The sequence below is a fragment of the Hesperophylax consimilis genome, chromosome 17 (genome assembly GCF_061612785.1).
Source record: "Hesperophylax consimilis isolate HC1 chromosome 17, BYU_Hcon_1.0, whole genome shotgun sequence".
Classification (NCBI taxonomy): domain Eukaryota; kingdom Metazoa; phylum Arthropoda; class Insecta; order Trichoptera; family Limnephilidae; genus Hesperophylax; species Hesperophylax consimilis.
Genome location: NC_142852.1, coordinates 33,011,927 through 33,038,834, shown reverse-complemented (window position 1 = coordinate 33,038,834; position 26,908 = coordinate 33,011,927). Strand labels below are relative to the sequence as shown.

Below are 26,908 nucleotides of genomic sequence, written 5' to 3'. Positions count from 1 at the left end.
AAGATGGAGACTCTGCAGCAAGAATCCTAGGTGGTGAAGAAACTGTACCAGCTGCTGCAGCGAAAGAGTCCACCGCGTCCACCAACGGTGCCAGCACGAGGTTCGTCATCCGTCCAGGTATGTGTCTGCTACTAATAAACCTCACACAGATAAGAGACCCTTGCAGCACTGCTGTGACTCTTCGGCAAGTCCAACATTCATCTCCATGTAATCCTGTTCCTGGTGATTGTTGAAGTGGTGCATTTTTCCCGCAATATAAAGCGACGGTCGGGATAATAAATTACCCTGGGCTCAGCAAAACACTTGCCAGGGCCTTCAGAGTTTCCGAGAATTCCGTTGAAAACATCTGTGGTGCATATAACGATCGACGTTCGTTTCGAATGTCGAATATTTTTGAGCAAAATTTCCGAATATTCACTTTTAAAAAACTGCACTCAAATCACATATTATAAAGTTCTAATAACTTTTTTTAATTATTAGTTAAAATAAAGTGTTTTGCCGTGAAGAAGGCGTTACTATTTCTCAAGACCCGTTCACAACATGATGGAGGGGTTCTCACCTCAGTGTAACGGTGGTGCTAAACCACTTCTTGCAGGTATGGCACTGGAAGGGCTTATCCGGACACTCGGACGAGGCGGAGCTCGGGGAGCGCGGCGGCGAGTCGAGGCGCGCCAAGTCGTCTCTACCCTCACCCCTCGCCTGCGCCTCTCTTTCCCCCTCCGAGGCGGAGGAGCGATCAGACCAGTCCTCGGACATGCTGGAATACAAAAATATGAGATTAACGGACTTATATATTACAAAGCAATACGAGACTTGGGACAATGTACAATGCAAGATTAAAGGATGGTATATAAAACGAGAGACAAACAGGGAAAACATAAGAAAATAGAAATGAAACAGAAGTGTCAAGTCAAGACCTTGTTAAAACTAAAGTGATACAAAATATCCTCAATTGCATGGTGAGCGACAAAAAACATTCTGACTTATACCAAAAAAATCAAGGTCTTGACGTGATTTGACCATTCTACATATTCTGGACAGTGGTGAATTATAAGCATAATTAGTGGAGTGTTGATTGAGGAAGAGCAGTTCTTTATTTCTGAGTCTACGAGAAGGTATATTGAATGAGACGAGTTCTACTAATGAAGGTGAGTCAATCAAATTGTTGATAATTTTAAAGAAAAAAATGAGATCAGATTTTTTCCGACGGTCTTCTAAAGGAGAAAGGTTTAGAATTTGTTCAATTTCTTTCTAGTCCTAGCCTCCTAGCAATCCCTCTTAAGAACCGATGTTGAACAGATTCAATATGACAAATATGGATAGCATAAAAAAGAGACCATATAACACAAGCATATTCAAGATGGGGGCGAATCGAGGAGCAGTAAAGAGTTCTTATAAGGGTTTTTATATTTTTGAAGTCGGAAGTGATTCTAGTGATGAAGCCAAGTAGTTTGAGAGATTTATTAACAATCACGTTTATATGTTCCCGAAAAGAAAGCTTGCTGTAAAGAGAGATACCAGGGTCTTTAATAGATTGAACAGTTGTTAACCTTTCCATTACAGTGCTAAAAAAATCCACGCGTTCTGGTGCTGTGTAGTCAATACGCATCTCAAAATAAGCAATTTAATATCGGAAAAATATGAATATTCATAGCTAATCGCTTATGTTTATTATATTTTATATGGAAAGTGATAATAATTGTAATTTAATTGCTGAAAACATGAAAAAACCATCGGCAGATGCTAAAAACACGTGCGAGGGGTCCACATCTAACAACGGTCCGCTTCCTACTGGCTGGAGATCGATCGATCTGGTATCGATGGTCTAAATCAAAGTACAACTGCGGACGTGTGGATTTCTCATGTTCCCGCGTAGCGAACTAAAGCGGGACATCAATAGCGTGTCATTTCCTCGCACACTCTTCGCGTAGCAGTCGCACACGGTTGATTGTATTGGTGTATTTGTTTCCGATTTTCAACAAAAATCTCTGATTTTTAATTGAATTTGAAAAAATGTAAAATATTATTTTTTAATTCAGTGCATAAATGTATAACGGAGGAATACCTAAAATATGAACCCAGAATTTATTATATTTATACAGTTATTAAAGTTATTAGAAGCAATGTGTAGTAAATACACACCACAGATAAGGAAAGGTTAAGCATTTATTATGGTAATAGATTATTGCATGAGATGAGAGAAGATATGAGGTAAGTATCCTAACCTAACCTAAGCAACCCTCAGACATATTGAAACACAAGAACATACATCACGAGAGATCGCAGTCTGAATGGTCAAATTCATTCGGCGTGTTTTTCGCCCCAGCAACAGTGTTAAGCAGTCATCATTTATAAAACAATATAATACAATAAAATCATATTAAATTAACATTTTGTATTATACCTCAAATGATTAGAAACACCGTTAGATCTGATGACAGGCGGCGGGGGGGGAGAGGGCGTATATCTCTGTCTCTCTTTGTCCGACTCCGAGCTGTCATCGGATGATGAACTGCCGTCTTCATCGTCTGATGATGAACTGTCGCTACCACTGCCGCCGGATGAAGACGAATCCTGATGATGAAATCAAACCGGTAAATATGACGTACCTAATATAATAAAATAAATTAAACATACATCTTGAGGTGGTCAAAGGAGGAACTAACTTTTAAATCTAATCAACACGAGCAAAGTTAACCGTCAGGCTAATCTATTAAATTAAATTATTAGGACGCAAGTCCAAAAGTAGTTGTGACGAAATAATCTCGAAATATATGTTAAATATGAATAATGAAGAAACCGTAGCAGATAAGTTTGTTGAATATTTTACAAATAGTGTTAACTCTATGATACATAAATGTGATTATTTAGCATCGACCGTCAGGCCGAATGAAGTGCAACATAGTATGTACCTACCCAGAGCTACCTGCCAAGAAATCAATATTATTGTTAGCAAATTAAACAATTCAAAGTCACCAGGGATTGACAACATTCGAATGTTTGACATTAAGACACATATTAATATTTTAGGGCCTGTTATAACACACTTTATCAATTTAATTTTATCGCAAGCAGTAATACCAGATGAACTAAAAAGTAGCATCATTAGGCCAATTTACAAAGGGGGCAAACATACAGATATTCAAAATTATAGGCCAATAAGCATATTGCCAGCCCTAGAAAAAATACTTGAAAAATACATTTCCATAAAACTTAATAAATATCTAGAATCTTTCTCTTTGTTGGATCCCAACCAATATGGATTTCAAAAGAAAAAAAGTACGGAAATGCTGCTTCAGGAATTTTCAAATCACATAAATTATGAATTAAATCTAAAAAAACAAGTTTTGGTTTTATTCATAGATAACTCTAAGGCATTTGATACCATTGATACAAATAAACTATTAGAAACACTGGAGGCAATAGGAATTAGAGGAAAGCTGCTAGTTTTATTAAAAAATTTACTAACTGATCGACAAATAAGAGTAAAAATTCTTAAAAAATTTAGCACAAGAAAATATATCTCAACAGGTGTTAATTCTAGGGCCAACCCTTTATATTATTTATGTCTCAATTATGAGAAAATTGTTTTCATTTGTTAAACATTTTGTATATGCAGACGATACGGCGCTCGTAATATCGCACGAAGATCTGGTTACTGCAATGAACCTTATGCAACATGATTTTATTGCCCTACTGAAATGGTCGCATGATTCAGGCCTCTTTATAAACGCCAAAAAAACTAAAATTATGCACATCAGATCTCCACACGCTAGATGTAATGTAATTCCTTCATTATATACACACACATTTGACTGCATACATAAAAATGTTGCACAGCCCTGTTCATGTGAAACCATTGATTTTGTCAAAAGTTATGTATATTTGGGTGTTACTATTGACTGCTACATGAAATGGGATGTACAAATTGCTAATGTTTGTAAACGTCTACGAGCTATTGTGGGTAGGATTTATAAAATAAAATATTTCGTGCCTATAAGTACTTTAAAGTTAATCTACTTATCTCTGGCTGAATCCACTATACGTTATGGAATTACTTCTTGGGGACATTCTTGTAAAACTAATATAAGCTATATACAAACATTACAAAACTCCATTATAAAATTGTTAATCCATAAATATCACAATCAACACAGAAGTAACATTAAATGAATATACAAGTCTCTGAACATTTTACCTGTCAGAGGATTATTGTTTTATAATATTGTAAGTCAACATGTTATATTGTCTGATTCATTGTATAGGGAAAGAGTTTGCCATAAACATAACACAAGATTCACTCAAAATGAAGGACTGGTAGTTCCGAAATGTACTAATAAATATGGTGAAAGAACTTTAAACTATATAGTACCCAAAATGTTTAACTTATTACCAATGACAATTAAAAATAATAACATGTATACTGCTAATGTTAAATATAATCTAAGGAAATGGTTATTGGATAATAATGATCTATACTGATGCCCCTGAAATGGAATTCATATTCTTAGAAAATGGAAAAACAATTATTTTGTAATACCTGACTACCTACCTCTATTTATGAAACTATTGATGTACTTGTTGATAATACTAATTTGTTCATACATTTATTTTTCTTGCTTATTTTATAAGGCTTTTATGTTTTATGTTGATAATACTAATTTGTTCATACATTTATTTTTACTTGCTTATTATATAAGGCTTTTATGCTGCTATTTAAACTTTTCTGCAATGTAACCAATTTATGTAATTATGTACCGTTCAAATTGTATCTTATGAGTGTATAAATGTTGTCTCTATGTCCCTGCTGACAAACTACACAAGTAGTTTAGCGGGTTTAAATGTGAATAAAAAAAAAAAAAAATATATAGCTCTCATTGAAATAGTTGTCTCCCTCACTGTCATAGTGAGAAATGTAGTGTTCCCTTAGTGTTAGAGAGAGAAAACACCACGCTTTATATTCAAATCTAAAAGTAAACCCCGGAAAAATTTAAATACACAACCAAAGTATCCATAAACAAAATTTATGTGAGAACTTTTACTAATTATTCTTATATGAAACAACAAAAAAGTGAAGTTGAAAGTTTGTTAAATTTATTTTTGTTTACTAAGGGTGTATATACCTGTGTATCAAAATCAAACTATATAATATACTGACTTCCAATCTGCTGATGACCTGTGATCTCTTTCCCCCGCTGCTCGATGAGGCGGGAGACAGGCGGCCGTGGCCCCGCGCCCCCGGAGCCCCGCCGTGGCGCCTCGCACCCCCCGCAGCCCCGGGGGGGGACAGGGGACCCGGCGGGGCCAGCGGCAGAGGGAGGGAGGGGGCCTGCTCCGAGCAGAACACAACAGAGTCGTTGGACGACTCAGAGTGGTGGACAACGGGGATCGGATTCACTGGCAAGGCTGGAATGAAAAACAGAAAAAACAAAATGTTTATATTATATATGGACAAAAAGGTATTGAGGGCAACGAGCGGGCTGACGAACTAGCAAGGAAAGGGGCGAAAGCACCACTTGTGGTATCTGAGCCGGCCGTAGGAGTAGCAGCTTGCCACACCAAACTACATATCAAGAGGTGGGTCAAATCCCAACACTGGAAGGAATGGAAGAAGGCACCCGGAATGAGGCAATCTAAAGTACTCATAAACGGACCGGACCCTAACCGAACCAGGCTACTACTCGATATGGACAGAAACTCACTGAGGGAACTGGTAGGACTATTAACGGGACACTGCCATCTCAGGAGACACATGCAACTGTTGGGAGTGGAAAACACCAACATCTGTAGGAAATGTGAAGAGGAGGAAGAGACTCCAATTCACCTATGGTGCCAATGTCCCGCTCTGCTGGGAATAAGGCTCAGATACCTGGGAAGACACAGTGTGAAACCAGAAGACATCGCCACATATCCAATGACAGCCCTGGTGAACTTCAGTAAAGGGACCGGGTTACTGGCAAGGGAATGAGGTAAAATGGGAGATAGTACAATGGGCCTATGGCCTAAGTGCTCGCGGGGACCGTAATTAAACCGCCGGCGACTTTAAAAAACAAAAAAAATATATACATATATGGACAAAAGATTGGCCTCTGAATTCTGAAAAAATGAACTGTCCTACATATTGGAAAAACTAACGTTAATCTCGCATACCGACTTAATAGAACACCTCTAAAACCAGTGACGTTACAACTAGACCTAGGAGTTACCATGTCAATTTAATTTGGGAAGCGGATTTGGGTATTGCCACCCCAGTTATGGTTGGTGATTGAGCAGGGGGCCCGGCTTCATCGGGTGAGGTGTGTTCAGGATCCCACCAGCTTGGCATGCCAGATCGGTAGGGACTGGTCTGGGGAGACCTCTCCGACTGAACTTCCGACCGATCGCATTGCGCCGCAGTCGAAGGAATGTATTCTTTCGTCCGTCAGTCCTGGACACACTGAACCCTAGATTCCTACCCAACCCTTATACCTTTTACCTTCCCAGAACTCCTCTCCTTCCTTTCCTTAAAAAAGACCCACCACCCATCCCAAAGTATCATCGTGTGGGGTTAATGTAAAAAATAAAGACTTGAAATGGGAACCGCATATCGCTGGGATTGTCAAAAGAGCAAACTCGATAACATATTTAATCAGGAAAGCCTTCCTTTAACTAACACCGGACTTGATGTTATAAATATATTAAACATATGAACATGCCAACACTCCTGGAACATGCTTTCCAAATAGGGACTCCATATTTTGCCAAGAATATATATCTAATAGAGAGAGTACACAGACCAAGAGCTTTGAAAGACCGGCAATATGAAGATAGACTCAAGGAACTAAGATTACCAACGTTAAAAGAAAGAAGAGAAAGTGGCGAATTGATTGAGACTATAGTTGTCCTGGTATTCAAGAAATCTTCACCACCAACACAACTGTACATCTTCGTGGAGACCTTTTGCATCCAATCCTAGGAAACACTTCCTTGCAAATAGAGTAGTGGAAGCATGGAGCCTTCAGAGATCTGGTCACCAAACATATATATCAATGGACAAATGATTGGCTTCTAAAACTCAATGTCGAAAAATGCACTGTCCTACATGTTGGAAAAACTAACCCTACACTTGCCTACAAACTTAATGGAACACCTCTAAAAGCAGTGATATTACAACAAGACTTAGGAGTTACCATATCAAAGGACTTGAAATGGGAACCACACATCGCTGGAATTGTGAAAAGAGCAAATTCACTAACATATCTAATCAGGAAATCCTTCCTTGACCTAACGCCGGACATAATGTTAAAAATATATAAAACATATGTGCGACCTCTCCTGGAATATGCTTTCCAAATAAGGAGTCCTTACTTCGCAAAGGATATAAATCTGTTAGAGAGAGTACAGAGACAAAATACCAAGAGCTCTGAAAGATCTACGATACGAAGATAGACTCAAGGAACTAAGATTACCAACCTTACAAGAAAGAAGAGAAAGGGGTGACTTGATCGAGACTTTCAAAATTTTATCTGGACATTACAGTTGCCCTAGCATCCAAGAAATCTTCACTACTAATAAAAATATAAATCTTCGTGGACACTATTACCAAAACGCCTTTTGCATCTAATCCTAGAAAACACTTCCTTGCAAATAGAGTAGTGGATGCTTGGAACAAACTCCCACAACATGTCATCGATGCAACAAATATAAATCAATTCAAAGCTCTATTGGATTCACATTTGGAGAGAAGAAAGGACTTAGTTCAAACTTAAAACAACTCAATTACTGTCAAACTTGTTGTGAAATCAGATATGAGCGCATCAGCAGAATGCTGCCTGCTCATTACATAATAATAATAATAATAAACACAGTCAAAAGCCATTTTAAGAAACGTGTCAATACCAAATGGCGGTTATTCACCCGCGCGAGTATCTTCCACTCTGAAATGTTAGTAGGAATATAGATTCACCAATTTCCCACTTGTTGTTTGTGTTTCTAGAAATTTTTTATAACGCTAGGATTTGAACCCGCAAAATTCGGTTTGTAACCAAGGATCATTGCCACTCGACCACGGAGGCCATGATAAATGAAGGAAGAAAGATATATTACCAATCTGAACGTCCTTTTTCTTCTGCTTCTTCTCGCGGGGAGGTTTCTTCTCGCGAGGCTTCCTCTCACGAGGCTTTTTCTCCGCCGGCTCTTTCTTCCTACGTCCCCCCTCCTTCCTCTTATCTTTTCCTTTCTTCTCTTTCGGCTCCTTCAGCTCTTTCTTGTCCGCAGATTCTACTCCCTGGAAAGACAAACATAATAACCAATTAACTAAGATTTACGAATTAATAATACAAATTAGGACAATCTATAACCACGTAATGGAAATTTAACGGTGTTTTACCTCTCTTTGTAGAACAGCGGCCTGTCAAAGAACAGAGAGAGGATCGAACTCCTTTCTCTGCCACATTACGGTGATACAACTTAAAGCGTGGGTTTCAATTAATTTTTGACAGACTCGGCAATTATGAATTCTGACAAATCGGCAATTGCCATTACTTTGGATTTGTTGCTGAAGTCCTGGGAAGACCCAAAACACATAGAGCACGCGTAATTACAGAGGCAATTTAAATTCATAAAAATCACATTAATATTAATAAAGACTACGGAGGTAAGCTCAATAGTTCTTGGTATCCGGACGGCTACACCAAAACTAAACACAGAAAACCATGTTAAATTATGGCAACATGGTATCACATCTACATACACATCTTACCACATCTGCCCTGGTGATGGACGTCGGAAACGTTAGCAAAAGAACGGGGTAGCACAACAAGGCATAATACCCAAAAATAAATCAAGCTATGTTTTTGTCGGCCGTGAAAAAATATCAGGTTCAACATGTAGTTAGGTTAGGTTAGGTCAGGGGTTGATTTTATTTTCTGAATCTTGTTCTAGTTACCGATAAAAAGTTTATGGACTGCTCAATTGACTACACTTGCCGGCAGAAACCATTGTAGAGATGACCAAAAGCAATATTTAAACGACAGCCGTAATCAAATAATTCATTTGTGATACTTACGGCATTTTTTGGACGACGTGGAGTGTATTTTCTTTTAGCTTTCGGAACAACATCGGCTGAAATATAAAAAAAATATCATCAGCATACAAGAAAAACTAAATAATCATTATATACACAACATGAATGAGCACAAAATGAGCTAGAACTCAAGAATGGGTAGTAATAGCAAGCCATTCTTACGAGACAAAATGTCAACTGTGTACAAATGATGGGCGTGCGTTTGGCGGGTTCCCCAGATAGTGCAGCGGTGCCGAACAGATAAATGACGCACTTTCCATAATATAACCAAGCTTCGACTAATACATAAAAGAAACAGTTTTTATTTTTGAAATAACTTAATCAGTAAAAACCTCAAATTGACTCAAATTTAGTTATTTAAGTACAAACTGCACCACATGTACCATTAACATAAATATAAATATAAGAGTATAAAGTATACAGCATAAAGTTTAAAGTATAATATACAATATAAAATGTAAAGGTTAAATATAAAATTAAGTTTATTTTTCGGAATAACTTTATTGAGTAAAACCTCAAATTGTTATATTTAAATATTGAAGACAATATTAGTGATTTCTAAACGAAAATCTGAAACAGAAAAATCAGAAAAGGAAACGGTCACATCTAGGACTCGAACCCAGGACCCTTGTCTTTCCGGGACAGTGCTCTACCAACTGAGCTAATGGGACCCTATCCCCCTCGGTCACTTTTAACTGTATCATACTTCGAATAAGACGCTGTCTGGATTGCATTTAGTTCGGGTTGAATCTTGCGATCATACATAAAGATAGTTGCCAATAAAAATGTGCGGTGAAAAAATTAAGACAATGTTAGTGGTTCTTATTCGAAGTATGATACAGTTAAAAGTGACCGAGGGGAATAGGGTCCCATTAGCTCAGTTGGTAGAGCACTGTCCCGGAAAGACAAGGGTCCTGGGTTCGAGTCCCAGATGTGACCGTTTCCTTTTCTGATTTTTCTGTTTCAGATTTTCGTTTAGAAATCACTAATATTGTCTTCAATATTTAAATAAAATTAAGTATAAATTATAATGGTTCCATGATAACTCAACACAGTGACAATTCAACACACCTTTGAAAAGTGATATAAAGTCATTAGAAACGATGAAAAAAAAAATTTAAACCTAACCTAACCTACATAACCCAGTTAATAAATTTTTTGTGTTTTTGTATTTCACCGATAGAAGGAGAACTGCTTTGCTGACAACAGCATATAAACTTCTAAACGGTAACATCTGTATTCCCGATATAATAGAAAAATTTGAGTTTTATCCCCGACAATTACACAAGAGCACGCAGGCGCGGAACTTTTGTCGTTTCAAAATGCAGAACTAACTTACCATTAGTAATACCGCCCGGAAAAATGATTCTGTTACTAAATTACCTGTTCCCTGATATGTATAGATATTTTCCAATTAAATATTCAACAATTCAAAAACGCAATTATTACTTAATAAAATGTATATTTATTATTGGTTATGTATAACTGTAAATGTGCATTTAAAACAAAATAAATAAATTGCTAGAATGCCTTCAATACTCTTCCAACCAATACACTGTTGGCTAAACTTAAATTTCTAGGCTTAAGAGGATGACTTCTCGAATAGTTCAAATCCTTCTTTACTGAGAGAAAATTACAAGTTTCAATTGGCAACCAGCTGTTGACCAAGCGAAATGTGACTAATGGTGTCCCCCAAGGATCAGTTCTGGATACAGATCTGTTTATTTTGTACATCACAGATCTCCACACCATAGTAAAATCAGACTCCAGCTGTTGCCAAGTCACAAATACATCACAACCAACTGTAAAATTACATAAATTTACTTATTACTGCTTACTGCAGTTTAACCTCTCAGACAAAGACTTTAATTTACTGTGTGTTCCTTTGAGAACTGTCAAAATGTGAAAATTTTTGTGTTATTTACGAGTTTTGCTAAAAGCTTCATAACTCACGTTTTGGGAAACGTAGCCTCATTCTAAAAAATGTTTTGGAAAGATTATGAAATTCACTATCGTATTGTGTTGTTATACGTAAATATTTGCGTTTCTAAATATACATTTTATGAAAACGTCAAAAATATGTAAAAATCGCTTAACATTATTTCAAAGCCGTGAAAAATGTACTTTTTTCTGAGTATCATAAAGAAATAACACTTTATATATTGAAGAAATATAATTAAAAACTATTAGTCACCTCAAAATATTAACCGTCCAATCTAAAATATTTTTAATAAATTATTTAGAAAAGCAATAAATTATGAACGAACAAGATGACAGATCCAATCGGCTTAGATAATGCACCTCTACATTCCATAGATATTCTTGAATACAGACGCGTAGCGTTATTCATTATCGATACTCTGTTTTTTAAATCATGGCAATCCGTATACTAGTGATGGAAATAAATCGATTTTTGTAAAATCTCGCGCGTTTACGTGAAAAGACGTTCTAATGTCTTGACTGCTATTATCATATTTACGTCTTTTGACGTTCTAATGTTCTGAGTGGTTAGAGCCAATGAATCCACCTACATTTTGCCGCCTATCCCACATTTTTAGGTTCTATAAATATGTTGCTTTATGACAAGCGATCGATCAAAACGTTTTTTGCAAACTTGGCATAATACGCCAAAAATCGATCGAGCGGATATGACCGCATCAGCAAAATGCTGCCTGCTCATTAAATAAACATAATAAAAAGGCTGTTTCTGCGCGAAGTACATATGAACCCATACACACAACCTTAAGTATGCGTTGTTTGTCTCAGCTTTAATTACGTGACCTGTTGGTACCACTACTGTGTAATAAAACGCAAATAAGGTGGTTAATAAATAAATATATAAAATGATAAAAATTACTTTCTGTGATGACTTTCGGCGCTCTTTTCTTGTAGGCTCGTTTTGGCTTCGAGGTCCCCTCCGCTACAATTCAATAACAAATCAAATAAGCAAAATAAAATAAAATAAACAATACAAATTATAAAATAATCGGTACCGGTAGTTCTTTGAATGGTACTAGACCTCACGTCCAAAAAGGTACGTGTTTTAATAAATCATATATCACTGAAGAAGAAGATAATACTAATAAATCTAAATGAAACAGAACAAGACAAGTCACAACTAGGAATCGAAGCCATGATCTTACCTTTCCTGGTAAAACAAGAGGTAATAGTCAATTTATTTTTTGGAATAACTTACTGAGTAAAACCTCAAATTGTAATATTTAATTATTGAAGAAAATATTAGCGATTCCTAAACGAAAATCTGAAACAGAAAAATCAGAAAAAGATACGGTCACATCTAGAACTCGAACCCAGGACCCTTGTCTTGCCGGGCACCGCTCTACCAACTGAGCTAATGGGACCCTATCTCCTTCGGTCATATTTAACTGTATCATACATCGAATAAGAACTACCAACATTGTCTTCATTTTACTCATCGCACATTTTTATTGGCAACTTTCTTTATGTATGCGTCTTTAGATAAACATATCTTATTTTTTATTTTAATGTGCGACATCTATTGACTTTTCTGCAAGTCTAGGATAAATATTTATTTTTTGGAATTACTTACTTAGACAATGTTGGTAGTTCTTATTCGAAGTATGATACAGTTAAATATGACTGAAGGAGATAGGGTCCCATTAGCTCAGTTGTTAGAGCGGTGTCCCGGCAAGACAAGGGTCCTGGGTTCGAGTCCTAGACGTGACCATATCTTTTTCTACTTCAGATTTTCATTAAGAAATCGCTAATATTGTCTTCATTAATTAGATAGTAGTCAAGTTGGTTAAGACTACTGTCCCGTTGAGTCAACAGATCGTGGGTTCGATTCCTAGTTGTGACTATGATATATTACATTGATGGGATAACCTTCAAAATAAATTAACAAAAGTCGTTCGTAAATAATAAATAAATCGAAACCAAAATTTCCGCTGACATCATAAGATCTTGTAAGTAGGTACTTAAATACAAACCTACTTAGTTATAAAGCCAGGGTTATTAATACAGGGTGTCCGGGGGTAAATTGCACAAACTTCGGGAGGTGCATGTCCTTAACGAGTTGTGTTTTATTAAATATTTTCACCATGCTTGCATAATTATTATCGTTTTTGAATATTAGCACGCTGGTCTAACATTCGTATTTACATATCGCCTTTCAAACCATCTTTGAACGCTTACTACGCAGCCTTCATTGCGTTCTCATTTGTAGAGAAGAAAGGATTGATGTATTGTGAAATTGATGATTTGGCTACTTACCAGCCTGAGGATTCTCTTTCTTGAGGAACCCCTTCTTGGGGCGGCCGCGCCCCCTGCGGGCCCCCGTGGACACCTCCACCTCAGCCCCCGTGTCTATAGCGATGTCCGGCTGGTACAACTCCATGGGGGCTTCCTGCATGGAGTGGATATCCGCTGCAGTCACAACAAATAATCCATCTTTATTCAGTTTACAATAACTAAATAAAAATACAGTGAAATCTCAATCCATCATTACTCAAATTTATTTATTTATACTTGGTTTTTACAGACGTTCTCACTTACGTGAGAACTATCCAGTTATAAAAACTCAGTTAAGTTACAGGCAAAAATCTACAAATTACATACACACAGGTAAAAATGCAATTAAATACAGGTTACGGCGCCCTTGAGGTGATTTTGCAGAAAAACGGCGCTATACAAGTTATCCAATTATTATTTTTAAAACTTCCGATTTTATTGTCCGGGTTAAATCGTCCCGATAGGAAAAACTAAACCCTTCCACACACTTTTCCACAAATGATCATCTAGTCAATCAACACTATGTAAGTGCATTATATAAGCAAAATAAATACAAAACAATACAAGAACAACACGTCAACTCACCAGAGATCAAATGGGAAAATAATTCACCGACTCCAGATATTTTCATATCAGAGGGTTCGGCTCGGTAGAACTTCTAACAGGGCCTATAAATCCTATTAAATCTAATTATTATTACGGGCAATTAATAAACTAAACAAATAATAATATAAATTATACATAAGTTCAGTAAAATGACAAATAATACTAGGAGAGACAAGATACACAAGAGTTACAGTAATACTTTATGTAACTATCTAAACATACAGGGTGCGCCAGAGAAACTTACTTATTTGAAAGTTCAATAAAAACAAAAGCACTGTAGTTATTGTTGTAATTCTTTGAAAATGCAATGTACCAAGTTTTTTTTCATACTGTTTTAAAAATTACATCTTTTAAATGGCGACCCTCATCGCGCATACACTGGTTAAGTCGTTTTTTGAAGTTTTCGTCCACTCTTCTCAGCATATCAATCGGAATATTGGCAATAGCATCAGGAATGTTGTTCTTCAGGTGATCTATGGTCCGTGGTCGATTGACATAAACAAGGGATTTCAAATAACCCCATAAAAAAAATCACATGGAGTCAAATCCGGAGAGCGCGCCGGCCATGGGAGATCGTCTCGGAGAGAGATGAGGCGGTTGGGGAAATGTTGTTGCAGCAAATTCATGCCCGCTGCTCTCTAGACCACAGCATAATGGCAACTGACGAGAATGGGAAACAAACTTGGGGACGTCCTCCTCCAGATGCGCCCCCTCCCGCCCCTCTACTTGCCCAACTCAACGGTCGAGAATTTTTTCAAATAAGTAAGTTTCTCTGGCGCACCCTGTATTATTTAGCAGCAGCAAAAATTTTTTTTTGAATCTTAATAAATTATCGACGAAAATATCTACTTCAGCACACTCAGGGGGTATTTCACTATCTCTGATTATGTTCTGACTAAGCACTAATCCGCGGATTAGTCATTTTTTCGTTTTCACTATATCTGAATAACGCTAACGCTCGGGTTAAAGTTCGATTTGACTAATCAGTGCTCGAACCTCACGTTAGGCGCTATTCCTCGAATCAAAGATGGCGTCAAAACATTCCGAGTTTGACAGCGGAGAAGTGAGTCGAATTTTGTTGAATGAATTTGAATGCTTGTATGATCCATCCTGAATTATTTGATTGTGTTCAAAATAAGAAACAATGTATTAATTCGACACGAATCTATCTAAATTGACCTGATAATCAACATAACATAACCAAAAAAATGCACACTTTGCGGTGTGCGGACTGTGACGCATGACAGCCGTGGCAGTAGATGGAGTAACTGCAAACATTTTGCGATGTTGCCAGACTATTTCGAGTGTTATCTATCCGGAAGCTCGGCAACAATGGTGAAACGGTCGCCGTTGAATAACGAAGTTATTCTGATCTTTAAAGCCAGCCAACGGATAGCTAGTCAGATATTTAGCCCGACATAGTGAAATACCCCCTCAATCTTATTATACAGTCGACACATTTGGGTCAGAGGGCTAAAATAGGCGATATTATTTTTGAGTATATTCAGGTGAAAAATTCTATGTCTTAAACAATGGGAATTGGGGATATTTATTTCAATATTGCTAAGACATAATAAGGTATCAAGATGGCCGTGGATACTTTTATGCAAACATACTAGGTCGGTCAATTGCCTTCTTATTTTAAGAGTATTAATCTTAAAGTATTCACGACGTGCGTCGTATGATCTAAGATGGTCATGTAGTCCACATTTGAAAGGTAATAGTCCAAGTACATTTTTTTTTAACCGATTCTATAATGTTTTCATACTTGCAATAATGTGGATTCCAAATAGTGCTCCCATATTCAAGTTTACTTCTAATTAAGGTATAGTAAAGGGTTAGAATCACAGACATAGGAATTAATAGACGAGAAGATAATGGCGAGGGGTAAAATCAACTGTTGAAGAACGAAGAGAGTGAAGCTGACTGTGATTCGTCAATAAATCAATCTGACAGTAAATAGGCATCTCGTATTATAATATCACCATTTACTTCTTAAAAGTAAAATCTGCTTTTGAATGAATAGACATTTTTACATGGGAGCGCAAATTACTCGCCACGTTATGAACAAATTTGCGAAGTCCAAATTCGGCAAAAAAATTCGGTTCTATTTTCAGAGTCGAATATTTCGTTTAAGTATTTAGTTAAGACACTTTTATAAATGTTCATAATTTACTTCCCAGCAACCAACCAGCTTTGTGTTTCGCGTCCAGACGTTTCTCGATGTGATAGTAACAACTGATTCATATTATACGATGTGAATATGCTTAAAATAAAGTAAAATAATGCTTATATATGGAATGTAATACGAAAATTTGGTTTATTCTCTTTTTCACATCTATTTTTACAAGTTTTCATAGTACAAGTCAACATTTTGCCGTGTTATTTCGTAAAATGAACCGATGATGCCTCGACCATAGTTCGCACAAGAATGATGACGTCACGTTTTCAAATTTCACTTGAGGCCATACGCGAGCACAGCCGGCTCCAATGGAACCGGTATGGGGAGTGGGGATAATACGCTTTTAATCACTTAGGGCAGGTCTACTAATATTCATATGTCTATGGTTAGAATTGAATAATCGTTTTCCCTCATGTGTCATTTATTTCTTACCGTGCCGAATTAATTTCATACAGAATAGACGTCATCGATCGTTCATCTATGCATCGTTTAACCGCATTAATCATTTAAACATGCAGGATTTTTTTACTATTTTACTCAATCAATCGCTGCCAGCGGCCGCTTCTGACATTAGTTATTGTCAGAGTGCGGTTATCTTTTTGCTTTCTAGTATTTTAACATTTCAACCCTAAAAATAAACCGTCTGGTGAAAAAGTTTTCGAAGTAAATGATGAATAAACGTGAATGATGCCTTGATGTCTGAATGTAACGTTTTTCTATATTGCCCGTATTCATTGTCTATTTGTTCTCTTCTAAAACCATAGATAGAGGTTTCACTGTAGTAAATTCAAACATAGAAAGCATATTGCGTACAACGTGGAAGATCAACACGCAGTCTCTCGTGTATAGGATGAACAAAGCATATATGTATGAAGAATGAGTTAATGATGAATGTAAGTAAGTCTACAATCGTGGTGTTTGAGAGAGAGAGAGTACGAAAACAGTGTGCAATATAGCTGCGAATGAGGAATACTTGGAGCAGGTGGATGAGTTTGTGTATTTAGGAAGTATGTTCTAGAGAGATGGGAAGGCTGACAGAGATATTGAAAGAAGGTTAAATGCAGGTAACTCCAATCATGGAGGACTGAACGCAGTCGGCGAAGAAGCGAAGCTAGCAGTCCACAATGGAGTGCTGGTACCTACCCTGATGTATGGAAGTGGGGCATGGAACTGGCAGATAAAGGATGATAGACTGAATGCTGTAGAAATGATATCCCTGAGGTGAATGAGTGTTAAAACCAAAGATATGCTCTAAATATGTGGAGATTTGGGAAGAATGCAAGGCTGTTGTAAAGCATAACAATTAAGATTAAGGAAGGTAAGCTAAGGGCTTTTAAGGCTTCTTTACAGCCCATAATTACAATTCAAAGAATAATTATAAAAATCATCCTTAGAAAACCACATGACTCCCCTACTTTAGAGATATTTCAGGAATTTAATGTACCATCTATCACAGAATTGTATAAGAGAATCGCCTTATATCAAATTTATAAAGAATATTTTATTTATGAAATTCACCCCTCAGATAGCATAAGCAATAGATTCAAAACTAATGGCTCAATAGCCATTCCTATGCTTAGAACGACCACGGCTTAGCACCACTATTCGTATTTAGGTGTGAGATGGTACAATATATTATTGTCCAAAAATAAAATTAGTGTAACCGAAACTGTGAATTATGAACAATTCAAAAAGTTAATTAAGTCCCTCAAATTGGATACTGATATATTGTACCCCTAATTTTCTTACACTTACTCAATCTGTAAAAAATATATATTAATTTGATTGTCTTTAAAAAAAACTATTTTTCTAAATTTTTCTTGATATATTGTACCCTTAATTTCCTCACGCTTACTTAATATGTAAAAAGATGTATTATTTTAATTATCTTTAAAAACACAATTTTCTAATTTGTGTACCTATGTTAATATCTGTACCCGAGAAGCATACGGATGCAAGTCCAAAATTTGAAGAAATGAGTTTTTGATGAAGACATGAAGTAAATTATCATGTTCATTAGTGGCAGAAAGATGCAAGCCCTATCTTGAATATTTATGGTATTTTCAAAAATATTATAAGGATGCAAGAACCATTAGCACATTCACACCGTAGAAGCATAAAGATGTACATTGGACTTGCATCTTTCTGCCTCTAACATTACTACGCTTTCCATGGAAGTAAACATTCGAATGTAGACTCAAGTCCATTTTGCGTCCTTCTGCCTCTAATTTCTATGTTTTCTGTGGAACTAAACAGAACAATCCCAGTGCTCTCATCATTATTTATTGCATTCCTGCAATAAATAATGATGAAAAAGAGTATTTCCGTGTATGAATGTATGACGAGGCTCAAGAAACAGAATTCTTCTTAAAAGACTGATGGAAACATAGGTGGTGATATTATTATTGAAGACCTGACCATGTCACTTATTTATTTATTTACTTACATTTACCTTACCTCATCATTATACTACTGAATGGACTATATAGGGACGGAAAACAGGGGGCAAATGAAGTAGCTTCTTGCCTCTTAAAGTGGATATACAGCGATATAGGGGATAATGTTGAAGAAATAACCGTATGGTCTGACAACTGTGCAGGTCAAAATAGAAATATAACAATGGCCATATCCTACGTATGGCAGGTTTTATAAAAAATTAAAAACCTCAAGATCATTCATCTTAAATTTTTATTACCTGGAAGTAGACTCTGTCCATTCAGCGATTGAAAGGGCAAAAAAAAAATACCCAAATTTTACCGCACGACAAAAAAAATTAATGGGAACAATTCTTCAGATATTGCAAAACTAATAATCAGTACATTGTACACACAATGAACTTAGAAAATTTCAAATATATAAATTCCCTTTAAAACTGGTTCACAATCACCTTTTGTATATCGAAAGAAGAATATGAATGGTAAGGGTTTCCTAATATCAACGGTATTATGGCTACGAGCTGACGTAAATGTGTCGGGGATGCTACTCTATAAAAATGGTTTTCAGGAAACTGAATTTAAATATTATTATATTAGAAGAAAAGGGAGAGGTGTTTTGAGCGGTGACCGGATAAATCATCAAAATGATAATTCATGATAATTTCCCATTTTTAAAAAGTTATGTAAAGTCATGAAAAGTGATGGTAAAGTGAAGAACAAAATCTCTATTAACTGGGTTAAGTGGGTTAGGTTAGGTTTAATTTATTTTTTTCATCGTTTCTAATGACTTTATATCACTTTTTAAAGGTGTGTTGAATTGTCGATTTATCATGGAACCGTTTTGAGCACCCCGGAGGTATTGCCCCAGGTAAATACAATTCCAATCGCATTAAATACACCAAATGTTGGTGTCCTACAAAAGATGTTACAGTGGGTACCAGAGCCACTGCACTTTTTTTACACTTATTTTTTTTAATATTTTTTTCCTCTGTCAGATGACGAAGATATGGAAAATACCAATAATTTGTAAAAATAATTATAATTAAATAAAAAAATATATAAATAAAATAGAAATTTATATATACTGGTTATATAGTTATTATTTTACTTCCAAATGAAATTTCAACATTGATCTATTTTATTTATATTTACCTATAAATATCTATTTGATTTTTTATTTATATTTACCTAGTAAATATAAATATCTATTTTATTTATAGGGAAATATAAATATAAATAAAATAGATATTTATATTTACCTGTTATATAGTTATTATTTTAGTTCCAAGTGAAGTTTTCAACATTGATCCCTTTATAATATACCATGTGTCATACCAAAATATTCAATATCATTTTGAAGCAGAAGGACTCAAGTCCACCATGCTTTTTTTAAAACATTTTTAATATAAAAATATACAAAATAAAGATACAAAATTAATTGATTCAATAGGATAAAAAATAAAAATTAATTATCATGAATATCTGCAGAAGTTATGAGACCAAACTTACAGAAAAAAAACGTATTTTGGCTCTCCTGAACATTTAGCTTTTTGGACTTGCATCCGTATGCTTCTCGGGTACAGTTATTATGTTTGTATTTATTTCAAAAGTTTTTAATCATTAGAACTAAATGTAAATACTCCTCCCATAAACACGAGCTCCTGGAGCTCAACTTATGGACAAATAGAATAATAACGAAAAAATTATATATATAAGTCTGCATATTGTTATCATTTATAATGTTAAATAATAAATAAAATAAAAATAAGATGATTGGGCAATTTAGAGCAGATCAACGAAGACAGGAGTGTAAGGAAAGAAGTCGGGGACGCCCAAGGAAGACATGGTGCGATTATGTGAATCAAATACTCGAGAGTCAGAATCAGTGGCCACTGCAAAAATATCGGTCAATCTTAAAATAATAATTATCAACCGATAATAATATCACCGAAAATCAAAGCAAATAACAGACGTAAGAGTAATAAAAAAATTTTACTCTAAGAATTAAGTTAAATTCTATATGTCATAAGCAGAGCTGTGCTTTATTTCAAATAAATCCATTTCAAATGGAAATGCAAAATGGGTATTTTCCATTTTGCATTTTAAATGCTTTTCTAAAAACCATTTTGCATTTTAAAGGCTTTTCCCAATGCATTTTCCATTTTAAATGCTTTTTTGCAACATTCTTCCTACTATCTCCACTCATCTTTTTTTCATAAGCCTCAAATATCAGTCGGTCCTCAACCTCGCTATGAGAGATAATTTACATTTGTCAAGTTGCTCCCTGGTAGGAGCCCTGGCAATTGAGTGATACCATTACAAAAAATACTGATTCAAATACTGAACATGGGGCCATGACGCTGTTATATTAAATGTTAGATAGCAGTTTCTATGTTTTTACGTTGGCAACATTAGTCCCGCGCAATTTTTTTGTGGTTTCATAATCTGTAATCGTGGCGTTTTTGGATTTACCATCATGTAATATGTTTGTTCTACATTGATGTCCATTATTAAATGACAAAATTGTTCAAAAATTCTATAATTATTTTAATTGTTTGACCTGAGAAACCATTTTGCATTTTCAATGCATTTTGAAAATAGGTATTTTGCATTTTGCATTTTCAAATAGAAAAGTTTTGACCCATTTCCATTTTGCATTTCAAATGGTTTTGGGTACCCATTTTGCACATCTCTGGTCATAAGTGACGTGGTGCAATAGAATTCCATATTGCTCATCTAGAAACATTACCCGGGAACATCAATTTTCTATATGTGCTGAGAGTGGGTGCTGACCATAGCATTATTTATTTATTTATTTATTTTGTAAGAAACAAACAGCTTTTATATAATATGCAGTAATAGATATAAATATACAAGTTAACTGAAGTCAAGCCACAGAAGTTTCTTATGTTAAAGTGCATTAGAAATGAAGTTTTAGTTTCTTAAAATTAATTTGGTGTTAAAGGAAGGGGAGAGGAAGAGGAAAATAGGAAGAGGAAAATAGGAAGAGGATAGGAGATGCTGCTGATTCATTCCACACTCTCATATTAATAATTGATCGTACGCATTACTTCATATCGATATTTCTTTAGGTTATTACCAAAAATGTCAATGCTGTAAAGTTTTTTATTATATTGTGCATATATACGAGGAATTGGGGATTTTTTTCGAATGTTTGTTCTACACGAGGGTAGATAAAATAAATCAGATTGTCGGGTTGATCTAGACGGAATATGAAGATTTATTAAATTGGTAAGTTCTGGTGAGTCCAGACCATTATTTAGGATTTTAAACAATAAGATTTGTTCAAAAATTAGACGTCGTGTTTGGAGGAAGTTAAAATTATGAAATTTAATGGATTCGGTATAATTTGAGAAGTGTAAGTTTAGTTTATAATTTATATGTTCTTTGTATTCTTTCGATATGGGCTTGGTATAAAGGAGTCCAGATCGGTGTACAGTGTTCCAGGTGCGGGCGAATATATGAGGTGTAAAGGGAATATAGAGTGTTTATGTTGTGGAAGGGTTTTGCTATGCGAATTATAAATCCCAGCATTTTATTGGCTTTGTTAATGATGTCATCAGTGTGTTGGATAAAGTTTAATTTAACATCGAGTGTTACCCCAAGGTCCCTGATATATTTTACTTCATTGATGTGTGTGCCGTTTAGTGTGTATACAAAGGATATTTTATTTTTATTACGTGTAAATGTTAATTTATTGCATTTTGCGATGTTAATAACAAGTTTGTTTAATTCGCAATAGACAAAGAGACGATTGAGGTCCTCTTGAAGTTTAATGCAGTCGTTGATTGATTTGATATAGTAATATTATTACATACACATGAGGAAAGAGAATCGCTTTGTTTACATCCACTGTTAAATCGGACAAATATGTGTTCTAAACAAGTACAAGTAACTTTTCCTGCTAAAACTGCTTCTCGAGTTACGTCACAAATACATTTGATTAAATAATTATCCGACATTATATTTTCATATGCCATAATAATAGGGTTTTGACATAGACATATGAATATTAGTAGACCTGCCCTAAGTGATTAAAAGCGTATTATTCCCCACTCCCCATACCGGTTCCATTGGAGCCGGCTGGGCTCGCGTATGGCTTCCCGTGAATCTTGAGAATGTGACGTCATCATTCTTGTTCGAACTAGCGTCGAGCTATGGTCGAGGCATTTTACGAAATAACACGGCAAAATGGTGGCTTAGCTATGAAAACTTGTAAAAATAGATGTGAAAAAGAGAATAAACCCAATTGTCGTATTACATTCCATATGTAAGCATTATTTTAAGCGTAATTACATCGTATAATATGGATCAGTTTGTAGAAACATATACTATCACATCGAGATATATCTGTACGCATCGTTGGTTACTGGGAACTAAATTATGAACACTTATAAAAGTGTCTTAACTAAATACATAAACAAAATATTCGACTATGAAAATAGAAAAAAAATTTTTTTGCCGAATTTGGACTTCGCAAATTTGTTCATAACGTGGCGAGTAATTTGCGCTCCCATGTAAAAATGTCTATTCATTCAAAAGCAGATTTTACTTTTAAGAACTAAATGGTGATATTATAATGCGAGATGCCTATATACTGTCAGATTGATTTATTGACGAATCACAGTCAGCTTTACCCCCTTCGTTCTTCAACAGTTGATTTTACCCCTCACCTTTAATTTCTAGTCTATATATTCATATATAGTGTGCACCACCCATTTTTGTGAGTACAAGCCGCCACTGGTCAGAATAACGTAACTCACCGGGATGAGCTGAGATCTGCACGTCAGCCATAGTGAACTGCTCCGTACACTTGAGGAAACTTGGATCGGACTGACCCAAAATCGGCGACTCCAACTAGAAAAGATAAATTAATTGATGCATCAACGAGACGTGTAAAAATAACAATATACACATCCCATCCCATGGTTCGTTTACATAAATTTTAACGAATACAAAATAACCACAAGTAAATAGTGATTTAATTACTTTAAAGGTGATCTATATTGGTTATTACAGGTAGACTTACAAAAGATTATCCTTTTTTTGTATTTGTTCAATATTTGTGTTTTTTACAATAAATATACAATGTTTACAAGTCATACTATTTTAATTTCTACTGCACTTCCATTAAAAGCATTTGCTTGTGGATGGAAGAGGAGTGTACATTTGCGAAAAAATAATATAATAACTAGGTTACAAAGTTAAATAAATTACAAAATTAAAATCTATACAAATTATTGTATTTGGAAGGAAGAAAAAAAATATATTATGGAGGATAAATAGAGTATAGTAGGATAATTTGTGAGATCTTCAGGTGAAACTAGGGGAATCAGTTTTGTTGTTAACGATTTCCCTAAAATATTTTTTAATATGGTTCATAATTTGTTGTTTATCATTAATGCTTCTAATTTGTTCTGGTAATTTATTAAAGAAATGTTTTCCTTGGTGGGTATAATGGTGCTGTGCAAAAGAAGTGTGTAGTTTAAGGCATGCAAATATATATTTAAGTCTGGTTCGATTTTCAGCTATGAATGGGTATTTTTTTTTTTCTTTTATAATTTTAATAATTGAATTTTTCATAAATAAGTGTTTAAATGTGGGAACTTTGAATTCTTCAAATACGCGTTCAGTGGGGAAGTCTGGAGGTTTTTTTAGTATATTATTTTATTCAATGATAAGGTTTCGTGTTTACTCCTCTGCATTTTGAAAACGTATTCAGACAAAATCGTTGCGAAACGAAACACATACAACCATTCCCAAGATGCACAGAGAAATGTCCTAAAACAACAATAATGAAATCTAGCAAGCTAGACGGCGGTATAGTAACTTGAGTGTGTTAGGGTAAGTATACATTTGCGAACCGGAACGCGAACCGTTTCACGAATTACGGGAAAGAAACGAATCAACTGCAAGAGGAGTTTCGCGCCATTTGCGGTTGCTTCGTTTTCTTTCCAATAAATTGAGGTTCAGTTTGGCAGTTCGGCTCGCAGATGTATACGTAGCATGAGATAGCAAGAGTAAGTGTACTTGGCTTGGTGCTCCAGTCTGGGCTACTGAATTTTAAATACGAATACCGGCCAATTGTAGAGTTTTATTTTCTTGCTTTTCACTTTTCAAATAACGATTGATTTATGCGTATCTTCTTCAAACATCGACTGTCGTTCTATCAAAACACGATTGAATTTGAACTTTGATCGAGAAAAAATTGATGCATCTTTTACTATCTCCCCTGACATAAATAAATGTTCCTTGAAATAATTAAGTTGAAATCAAGTGCTACGCATAATTTTTTTGTAAACTAAGCATGAGGCGGAAATTGACTAATTTATCCGTTTCTTCCTCGAGTTTCAAAACATACTCCAATTAGGGGTGCCATAGCCCCACGGGCTCCGGAGAGCAGTTGGGACTATTGTGGGGAAACACATAAAAAAATCTCGATTGAGTTTTTTGTACATGAATTTCATTACAGGGCGAAACACATCGATTTTCTTTCAAATTATTTTTTTAAATTAAAGCCATTTACTCAATGTTTTATAGTAATTTTTTAACGTGTCACACTTCTTTCAAAAGAAAACAAAACTAATATTGTGTTTACGATTCTTTCTATAAACAATCTACGTATTGACATGTCAATGACAGTTAAGTAAAAACATGACATTTACATTATTTAAATGTGTGATGGAGTATTATTGATGTATACAATGAGTCAAGGAGGGTACTTACATTCATATTACGAATCAAGGGTCCACCGCGGGCGAAGTGCTTATCAAAAACATCGCTTATAACAAATATATAAATATTATCTATACAACAAAAAAACTGTAAAAACACAAACACTTAACTTGAACTAATATAACATATTAATTTAACTAGCTTTAAAACACATTTGCACGGTTTTTCCACGACATATAAACAAAGTAGCTAACAAACAATAATAATTCACCAGTACAAATTTACAAATTATCCGATCGGACAATGTCACTTTTGTGATGGTGATAACTTGTGAAATAACACGGTTATTGGCTTTTTTAACGTTTACTTATATTTATGAGGTAGTTTTCTGGATTTGCGCACCGTTTTCCGGGCAAACGGGCCGCTAAATCGGTGAAATTCGGGGAAAATAAACAAAGCGATGTAGGCACGGCTGGGGATTTGACGCGATTTGACGTCCATGTCAGAAGGCATAGACAAAATGCTTTCAAGCGGCTTTAAAAACAACCCAAGCGGGTTCTTACTTCCCGAATAAGTAGGTACTGTAAAATTTACCATTTTACAAAATGAAAAAGTTTGTTTTAAAGCGATGCACTACGTAGTAATGCAAAATCATGTGTTTTTGGTTTGAAATTTTGTTCGCCTAGAAATGTTTCAGATGTTTAATTAAATACTGCGAGTATAATACATCTTGGCCTTCAAAATGATCGAGTATATTTTAGATAAGTCTTTTTATAAGCCAGAAAAAAATAATGTATAAGGCCCATGAAAACTGCGTTAAAGTTAAAAATTACCTACTGACAAATCCATTATCGGTTATGATTATATTGCATAATGTGGCAAATTAAGTTATTTATAAAACGATCTGAAAAAAATTAAATATTTTTGCCTAAACATCCATGAAATAAAATAAAAGGCACTTTTCGCTATGTGTTTTTCTTGCATAAATCAAAACAGGCGGATAGTGTTAGGCGGGAATTTAAACCTTATCGCCATCTACGTAAGGGCTGTTATTGATAGGGGCTCAATTTAAAATATTACACGACGTAGTGCATCGGCTTAAACCACTTTATTTAAAATAAAGTGGTTTAAAACAAAAAACAAAAAAACAAACAAAAAAAATTAAGTGGTTCTAATCTAAGTAATCTAACTAAACATACATCAGTTAATTAATCAAAACTAATAACCCTTTTCGTGAATATATATAGTTGTTTCTGGCGCCCGCAGGGGGGGGGGGTGGAAAGGGGGGACACTCCCCCCCCCCACTTGGATTGATTTAAAATAGTCAAATAATGTGAGGTGGATTTTACCAATAAAATGTATGTAAAATATAAATGTATGTTAATTTATTGGTTAATAAATATATATATTTTTTTAAATGTTACTTTTATTAAAATTAAAATTTGTTTGCCACAGTATGCCCTTCGTTTAGTTTATTTTTACTCGGGAGATATTTGAAATTGTAATGATATTTCAGGCGAGTAATCATTGCTTATAATAATATGTAATTTTCAAAATCGTTGCCTGTAAGTGCTGTGGTTATGGAAATAATTACAACATTTTTAATAAGGGCATATTTTTTAATTTAAAAAATAGGGTACGTAGTTAAAGAAT

The 26,908-nt window shown here is 35.1% G+C and overlaps 1 protein-coding gene across 1 annotated transcript in view; it reads right to left on the bottom strand.

Annotated features, from left to right (window-relative positions):
- LOC149416456 (uncharacterized) overlaps positions 1-25,726 on the bottom strand; it is a 38,871-nt gene extending 13,145 nt beyond the window's left edge. The window contains exons 1-9 of the mRNA XM_089641697.1: positions 25,307-25,726; positions 23,344-23,437; positions 13,319-13,471; positions 11,922-11,984; positions 9,047-9,102; positions 8,086-8,266; positions 5,159-5,406; positions 2,405-2,574; positions 560-757 (exon numbers count right to left, since the gene is read on the bottom strand). Of these exons, the coding sequence (XP_089497823.1) occupies positions 560-757; positions 2,405-2,574; positions 5,159-5,406; positions 8,086-8,266; positions 9,047-9,102; positions 11,922-11,984; positions 13,319-13,471; positions 23,344-23,437; positions 25,307-25,312 (1,169 nt within the window). The 5' untranslated portion in view covers positions 25,313-25,726. The remainder of the gene's footprint in view (positions 1-559; positions 758-2,404; positions 2,575-5,158; positions 5,407-8,085; positions 8,267-9,046; positions 9,103-11,921; positions 11,985-13,318; positions 13,472-23,343; positions 23,438-25,306) is intronic.
- Positions 25,727-26,908: the final 1,182 nt, after the last annotated feature.